We start from the raw sequence: 9,460 nt of genomic DNA, 5'->3' as shown, positions 1-9,460 counted from the left end.
TCAGAAGGATGTAGGCTGCAGTAGGTACTGGGAGATGAAGGAACTTGCACAGGATAGATTAGTATGGAGAGCTGCATCAAACCAGTCTCAGGACAGAAGACCACAACAACAACAACATACAAAAGATCGCAGGAAGAGTTCTACATTTCATTATGGGTTTATGTACTTAGTGCTAATGGAACAGGAAAGGAATGGAGGAATGACTGATATACACAGTATACTCTGCTAAGAACTATAAATCGGCTTATGGAGTGTAGATGTAGTAGTGCTAAATGAAATAGCTTCTGAAAATCACACTGTTCTTTGGTGAAAGGTGAACTACAGTGCTGTTAGATGCTTTCTCATTTTATGTCATATTTCAGAAACATTTTTGTGCTATTTCATTTTGTAACTGCCTAATTTTCCCAACTGTGTATGTGAAGGGTATTGCGATGAAATATTTTTATATCCTTTTTCCAAGCTTTTGAAACAGACAAGCTACTTACAGTCTATAGTGAGAGCAAGATGGATAATGCATTTTTCTAGTGCATATCGCTGTGGCAGCCAGGTAGGTGGCGAAGATTTTTTTATCTTAATAATACACATCAAACAAATTAAAACTTATATAAATCATTATTATTATTGTCTTATAAATATTTGTTTGATACAAACAGAGATTAAAATTTTTCACCATTCCTCTGAATTAAAGAAGAATATCAGTAACATTGTATAGACATCCTCATGTTACTAAGAACATTATTTAATTTTTAAAAAGTGGTACCAACGCTTATTTATTTGCTATTTGCTGTCTCACATTTTCTTCTTCTTTACTGTAAACTACTACAGGCCCACTGAGACACTTCAGTTGGTAGGTTAGGGTAGGCCCTGATGGCAGCATCAATTTGATCGTCTGTTATCATTAACCTGTACATTTTAAATTCGTCTTGCTTTTGCCTCCCAATGGAAAGTTCATTGTACTCTTCTTCATCTTCACCTTCCAAAAGCTTGATAAATTCCATGACCTGAAAAAATGGGGGGTAAGATAAACTGTTTTACAATGAACAATAACCATGAAATATATTTTTAATTCCCTTTCATCAGTGATCTCGCAAACTGCTTCACCAGAGCTGACTAATTTACTGTGTCTAGCCTGTACTTTATATGTATAAAACAAACAGCCATTGGCATGATCAACATAAGAACACAGACTAGAAATAAGGCTTTGAAATTACTGATTTCACTGCCAGACTAGGACAAAAAATTAGATATGACACGGACAACAGGAAACTACAGCAAATACTGACACTGTGTAAAAAGAGAGATGTTAAATAATCAAACAATGACAACACAATAAGAGTTGCATGGCATTACTTGCCAGTATCATACCGAGAAAAGAGAAAATTTTGTCAAATTTTTTAACTTTCAATGCAGGAGATCGATGACGTAGAAATATCTGCACTATTTTCTTCTTTATTAAACAGCCAAGCCTGCTATCACAATAGAACCCTAAAGAGACTAAATTACGGCCAAAATAAAGGTAATCCAAATCTGAGTGATCTTGTTTAGCCTAAACCACATATATAAAATTAAATATGGTGAATCTTAATGTTTTGCTCACAGATTACATGTAGAAACATTTCCTGGGTGAAATGCTGGATATTACTGTGAAATACACATGATATTTCATCAGCACAACTGTTCACTATTTTCAGGTGTAATGAACACAATGCTGAGCTATGACTGGAGCCTCCTATTTGTACCCGTCTAAATGGGAAACATGCAGGCATAAAGGCACCAAATTTGGTGGGCAGTAGCGAAATGTTCCTGATCAACTATGGGGAGGACTGCTATGTCACCTGTCATAACTCCTGCACATTGCTGCCTGGCTACTCCAGCAGACTGTTGGAAGCCATGAACTAGAATACGTGTTCTGCACGTGTGTGGTGGCCACTTCATTCAGTTGTCGTCTGATTACTTAGGTAAGTGAGTGACCAGTAGTCTCTCTTTCGGTTGCTGTGACTTAAATATTACCAGCACTGAAACCCATGCTGTGCTAATTTTGAAACCAGTTAATCTCTGTTCACGAGATTTGTTGAACTGTAAATTGCAACCTTTCTTTTCATTTTATTTTTCTTTTCTTTTAATTACACTGTCCCAGTAAGAAACGTCAATGAGAGAATTTTAGAACCTTTTGTAGACTATGTTGTGCCCCATACTGAGTTAATGGTCAACCATGGCAGACATTCCTAGTTGGCCCAGACAAAATGTCAATGTTTGATGCATTTGTCTTCCACAGTGCAAGTCTGTCCAAAATATGACCACAGTTATAGGGACACTTATAAGTGCCCATCTTTCTCAAATCAAGGTTTTTGTTTAACAGAGCGGTAGAGCACTGAATTTTGTTGCTGGATGGAAGATGCATTTAACTACACATTTTCGTCAGTTATCTTCCCATTTTTGAAGATGCACCAACATATGGGAAGACAGCCATTCTCCAATTTCTCACACTGTCTGAAACATCCATTTTTCAGGCATATGGTATGGTGCAGCTCATCAGAAAAGCTGTCTGAATCCAAAATGACTTGTGCTCTATGGCTCCACGTCCTAAGCATACTACTTTGTTGGTGGGCTGCAGGTATAAATCCATGTGTGTTGGTATATGACACACAGCATGACCCAAGGCATCATCATCTTTTCTCCACATCTACACAAGCGGGAAGATTTGTTTGCCTTTTTTCTCCACATCCATTGTAACCGTAATGTTAGGATGAAGAGAACTGAGATGATGTAGAAGTACAGCCAGGAATGCAGTGCCACGAAGCAAGATTACAAAGTTGACATCCAGTGTGGTGTCACAAGATTTAGGCCTGTCCCACCCCTCATTAAATCGACCAAAACTTATACGAATAATTGTAAGAACAGTTATTACTATTATGTTCTTTAAGTTTGTTTTTGGGTTTTCAGAAATACTGTGGGAAGAAAGTTTATTTAAGTTGCAGATAACGTGGAAGACGTTGCCCAACGATCACCACAAAAGTTCGATGTAGCGGCAAGTGGGCAAGGAATAAAATGAATGCTGCAAACCGCTGCGAGCCATGAACGAGCCTGGACTGTGAGGGCGTCGAGCTTCCCAAGTCGTTGTTGGACAATGTCAAACGAAGAGATATTCTGATTTCTCTTTGTAAACAGATCGATCGAGTCTTGAAAGGTTCATGTAAAACGTATAGGCGGGTGACACATTAGGTGGGACCCGATGCCTGTAAGACTTCCACAGTTATTAAAAAGTTGTTAAACGGCAAAACCAATAGTTCATCATTTATATAGATAAACAGTAATAAAGATATAGGAAAGGAAGAGTTGCGGCGTCAGAACGAAAAGTGATACATCGCTCAGCAACGAAGAAAGACGTAAACAGCAGGCCTTATGTGGTGAAAACAAATCAACTGATAAAATAAAAGCCACATAACACTGCACCAGGTATTGCCAAAAGTATGTAGGTTTGAAATCCACTGAGCGGAGTGCTTTATCCGCAAACTCTCATACAAAAGACAAGCCACAATGGGTGGCAGTATACCGCCCACTGCGATGCTGTCAATTTGTTCAAAGAATTAGTCACAGAATAAAAAAATAGGTTGAAGTGGACATGTCCTTGAACTAATCTACAAGATCCCCTTCCAGCTTCTCATCAATGAGTAACAGCAATTCTGGCAATGGCACTCAAGTGAAAAGTGAGACCACATCAAAACTAACATATATATTGATGTGTATCTTAAGTTCTTGAGCTGATGAACGAAGTCTTGCAAGTTGCATATGTGGTTCTCACATTTTCCCACTAAATGGCTATGCTGGGATGCCAGATATATTGCATGCACCCCAACATTGTTTACAACAGGGCTCAGCAGCATACAGTCCACGTGAATGTTACGGAATATGTACAGCGTGAGAAGGAAGGGTGCCTGCGCATGTAATCTCTTGGCTACTACATCATCAGAGATCGCGCTGGTCTTAAGGAGCTCTAAAGTTTTTCACTATATGTTGGCTGTAGGATCCTGGTTTAGTATGCAGCCATCCAATAACTGGTTTAACTTGCATAAGTACATTTGTCTGAGAGGATAACAGCTGTGTTTCCTTAATATTAGGATCCTCTCTTGGTGATCAAAATGCTGACACTTCTGTAGATGAAATATTATTCTTGTGTGTTTGCACCTGCGTCAGAGTGTGACAGGTATCCTGCCTGATCTTCTCGGCAGTGACCCTGAGTATTTTTGACATTCCCCATTCGATTGAGCTAATGATGTCCACAGAATGAAGTTCATACCCTTCTCCAATGCCAATTCACTGTGTTGAGAAGAGGTGTTCCCTTAAGAACGTACATGGTCCATTTACAAAGCTTGTCTTGTAGTTTATCTTCTTGTGATAAGCCACCTCTTAAGCGATGAAACGTTTTAATTTGTCATGCTCTGGCATACTGCCTCCTTCACAACACCCAAGTAGCACTGCCAACCTACATCCAAGAAAATGCTGATAATCCTAAAGAAATCCACAGGTGAAGTGCCAACAGATCTCAGCCTACAAAGTCCAATTCTGTGGTGCATCTCCCCTCTCCCCAGTTTGTAGTTGTCTCTCTGTTTAATTCTGCTAGCAGCTGCAAGTTTATAAACCTATCATTCAAGTGCAGTTTGTAATAATTTGAAGATCTTGGTATCTTTACGAGAATGAAACATACAATGGATCATGCTGTGTCTGTGAGTGGAGTTACTGGTGCGAAGTGTCTGCGAAAAGGTGCCCAAAACAGCTGCAAGAGGAGGAGGAGGAGGAGGAGGAGGAGGACAACAATGACGACGACGACATTAGTGTTTATCTCTTCGACAATGAGGTCATTAGAGATGGAGCACAAGCTCGCAGTAGGGAAGGAAAGCAGCTGTGCCCTTTCAAAGGAGCCATCCTGGCATTTGCCTTACGTGTGAATTAGGGAAATCACGGAAAACCTAAATCAGGATGACCAGATGCGGGTTTGAACTGTCGTTGCAACAGCTGTGGCCAAGACAGCTGTGCTTGGAAGTGTATCTGCAATCAAGGATTTAACAGGTATATGCTAATGAAGATAATATATGGCTTAATATACGCCCAATTGTCGTCTCTGTATCGAACAGGATAGCTCTTAATTTCATCTAGTTGGTTAGCCCTGCCATCACTTGGGTTTACATGTCATGACTGACAGTAATCTAAGATAACTGCAACCAGAGGCAGTCATTGTGCATTAATGCACATACATTTTGCATTCTGTAAAATTAAATATAATTGTGCAAATTTTGTTATTTACAAGAAAATTTGTGTAGTTTATTTGTTACATGAGAGACAGGACTTGATGAATATTTTGTTTTACATAAAAGCATTGGTAAAACACCCAAGCAAAAGTTGGCAATAAATTTTAGTGTAACTGATTACTAAGGACTTTGGAGTAAGAATTACTGCAATGAGGACCCTAACATGGTACAAAATGGTATAATAATAATAATAATGGTCATGCGCTCATCATCAAGATGTGAGATCTGACATTTAATGTGGTGTGATATAAGTTTAAAGGACATCTGAAATTAAAGTTGACCTCTCATCAAGATTCAATTGAAAAGAGCTCAAGGTGTCAATGTTAATGGAAGATGACATAACCGTTCGTATATGTATCTCTTCATAGCCAGTGAAAGATTTGCCTGTTGTGCAACAGTAGAAAAGTGTTAGCTGAATTTAAAGTTTCCAGGCCACCTGATCTCTATAGTTCTGTTCCCTCAAAACGTGCATGGGAACATTTGTAATAATACTGTCTATGTGAACCAGCATTACTATGAGTATTAATGAGTTTTTAATTGCATTTTAAATAGAGGAACAATACATTTTTGTGAAAAAGTAAATTCTGTTCATTTATTGATTTAATATGAATTTTGAAACCTCTGAACCATCATGTTGAAGTTGTTGTGACTATACTTTCTTTAGTTACACTGCTATGAGGTGCTCAGTGCCTATCATTACTAGGCTGAGTACAGAAAATAGCTGCAAGACAAATTCGATGTTTCACCAAAATCCAAGATTGATCAAAAGTAAAGGTGGCACTGCTGAAATCAAATTACATCTTTATCATTTACTATACAACATGTATAAATGCTGCTGGTTTCTAATGGAGTGGATATGATTGACTAAAAAGTGAGTAAGTGAGATAAGTTATTTACTATTTTATTGTGTCTTCAGGTTGTTGCGGGATAATGAACGATCTATTAAATTTTGGATGTGCCACCAGCGACACTATTTAATCACATGATATTTTTGTTGTGTAACAATAGGTCATCTTCCAAGTGATCTGACAGACTGCAGTTACAGTGCTCACTTTGGCCTTTTAAACCCATGCAACGTGCCCCTGTGCATGCAGTGCTACAGTTGTTGTTCAGTTGCAAAGAGCTAAGCATAAACTGAATCTGTAATTAGCTGGTCAATCACTGCTGAGATATTTATATGCCATTAGTTGCTTGGAAGTTTTGGCTCAGAGCAAAGATGATGGCATCTTTGGACACACGGTTTATCAGAAACAGATTCATATGCATCTATATTTACATGCAAACAGGCGCCACCGCCCTTCCTGAATGATGGGTGTACTTTAATTCACGGAACACACAGCATTGCTGATGAGAGCAGCCTGCAGACGAGCTTCGATACTTTAAAAAATGTTTGAAGCAAATGAGTACCCTCTACAGATAAAACTGAAGGTGGACTCCATGTGTGAGGGAGATGACACCAAGAGATTCAAATCCACAGTTTTTGTGCCATAAGTGGGAAGCCCATCATCAAAAATAGGTGATATCTTCACAAAGTACAAAATGAAAGTGGTTTTCCGCCCTACACTGAAGACAAGAACTGTTTTTGCTACATCAAAGATGACTTAATACTCCACAAGGCTGAGGTTTACAAGATCCCCGGCAAGTGTGCCCTGTCATACATCAGGGAGATGCACGGAGCACCAGAGGTACACCAGGCTCTTACAGCCCAATAAATCAGCTGTGTCAGGGCACTAAATTGACAATGGTCACTATGCAGTATGACAACGTCGAATTTCTAATGTCAATTTCATCTTTTTGGGAGTCAGCGCTGAAGCAAGCAGAGATTTTAATTAACAGAGATAGTGGTTTCAGCTTGGGAAAAGCATAGAATATGGTGCTCACTTTAGTAAACTCTCAAAGATACTACTACACAGCTAGTCATAAATCAATATTTCAAGATTTGTCAACCAGCTAACCACATATCCAGTTTACGCACAGCTCTTTGCCAGTAACTGCGGTCATTGAAACTTGTGTATCTGTGGCCACATGTGTAACAGCATGTCCTGTGGATTTAAAATGCCTGAGCAAGCACTGTAGCTTCAGTCTGTCAGCTCACCCAGAAGATCACTGAAAGTTAATATCAGGAGATGAAATAGTGTTTTAGCAGCTGTATGCAAGAATTTTCCTGTACGAGGTCTTTCAAAAAATTCCAGAACTTTGTCCACAAATGTTTTCTGCGCATACATGTTACTTATTGTGCATGGTCTCCTTCGAAAGACTCTCCTCCACAATTGATACTCTGCTCCAACACTGTTTTCACTTCCGGAAGCAGTCTTGGTATGTCTCCTGCTGGATCGCATGAAGCACCGTCCGGAAATATTCTCCGCACCGTCTGCAAATTTTCTTTTATCTCATCTATCCTTGCAAATCTTCATCTTTCACTGGGGTTTTGAACTTTGGAAATTAAAAAAAAAAAAAAAAAAAAAATGTCCACAGGGGCCATGTCTGGAGAGTATGCAGGATGAGACAGCACAGTGGTTTCATTTTTTGAGCAACAGGCACACACCAATAGGGATGAAAGTGTGGGCGCCCTATCGTGATGCAAGAGACATGAATTGTCTTCACATTTCAGGCCATTTCCTTCTCACGTTTTCTCACAGATGTCCCAACACGTCCCAGTAGTACCATTGATTAACGGTGTGTCCCTATGGCATGAATTTATGATGAACTAATCCTTCAAAATCAAAGAAAACGATCGGCATGGGTTTGACATTTGACTTGGCCTGAGAAGCTTTTTTTTTTTCCAGAACTTTTCCCAATCCACTGCGAAGATTGAACCTAGGTCTCAACATCATTACATCTCCTCATCAGTTATGATTCTCCTAAGGAAAATCTGGTTCTGATTTGGATGATCCAAAAAATCTTCACACATTGCAAGGCAAAGATCTTTCTGGTCTTCACTCATGAACCATGGAATGAACTGGGTGGCAACACGATGCATTCCAAGATGCTGTGACAGGATTTCATGACACGATCCAACTGAAATGTTACATTTTTCTGCAATCTCTCTGACAATCAGTCTTCGATTGGCACACACAATTTTGTTGTCGTTCCTGATATGAATGTCATTGGTAGACGTCGAAGGGCGTCCTGCATAAGGGTCATCTTTAACTTCCGTCTGGCCATTTTTAAACTGTCAGCCATTCATAACACTGAGTAGGGCTGAAGCCCTCTTCACCATAGCCTTCCTGCATCATTTTCTGAAGTTTCAAGCAAAATTTAATGTAGACGCATTGCTCCTCTAACTCTGCCATCACAAAATTCGCAAACTACACTACAAAATGTTCTACTCAATACAGCACTGAAAAATAACTAACACACAGACAACAATGAAACTTCTAGCAGTTACACATTAAAACGTGTGTGCAGGGATATCAACCACATTTTACTCCAACACACCATTGGCGCAAAACTACAAATGTTCCGGAATTTTTTGAACAGACCTCATATCTCATATATGTCTAGTTGACAAAATACATTATTATCATACAAATATACAGATAGATGAGCTTTGCTTCAACATTTACTTGTATTACTCACCATCAGTATTAACAGGATAACAAGTGATCAGTATTTTTGGGAGAAACTTGCAACTGTTCATAGTTATTTGTGACTGCAAGGACTAATGCTGGTAGACAATACATTCTGGACATTGTTTTATGTGACCACAGACAGTGGTCATGTGTGTGAGAGTTGTGCTTGTGTGAATATGTGGGTGTGTTTTGTACATTAGAAGTAGGCCTTTAGGTCGAAAGCTCACATATATTTGTTGTTGTGTCTGTCTGCAACTCAACATTTCTTCTACGTTATGCATAGCAATCTATCCTTTTCATAATACTGTCACTATTCTTTATTAGTTTAAATATGGGTTCCTTTGGTTCATCTGGACACAAATTTCCCATACATGAGGAAGCTAATCTACAATAATTTAGTTTGGAGATAACATAGTTTTTGCACATTCAGAACTGTTATGTACCAAAAATCATCATTTACATTCACAACTGATTTTACAGATTTAAAAATTCCTTATATGTTCCAAAATAATTTTTCCCCAGGCCTTCATTTAGAATGTACAATTATCTACCATAGATACATGTTTCCAATGGATTTTCATC

At 38.8% G+C, this 9,460-nt stretch overlaps 1 protein-coding gene across 1 annotated transcript in view; it reads right to left on the bottom strand.

Annotated features, from left to right (window-relative positions):
* Nucleotides 1–600: 600 nt before the first annotated feature.
* LOC126457964 (origin recognition complex subunit 4) overlaps nucleotides 601–9,460 on the bottom strand; it is a 97,514-nt gene continuing 88,654 nt past the window's right edge. The window contains exon 8 of the mRNA XM_050094722.1: nucleotides 601–1,001. Coding sequence (XP_049950679.1) covers nucleotides 807–1,001 — 195 coding nt within the window. The 3' untranslated portion in view covers nucleotides 601–806. The remainder of the gene's footprint in view (nucleotides 1,002–9,460) is intronic.

Source organism: Schistocerca serialis, chromosome 2 (assembly GCF_023864345.2).
Source record: "Schistocerca serialis cubense isolate TAMUIC-IGC-003099 chromosome 2, iqSchSeri2.2, whole genome shotgun sequence".
Lineage (NCBI taxonomy): Eukaryota > Metazoa > Arthropoda > Insecta > Orthoptera > Acrididae > Schistocerca > Schistocerca serialis.
This window is presented reverse-complemented; position numbering and strand designations above follow the sequence as displayed.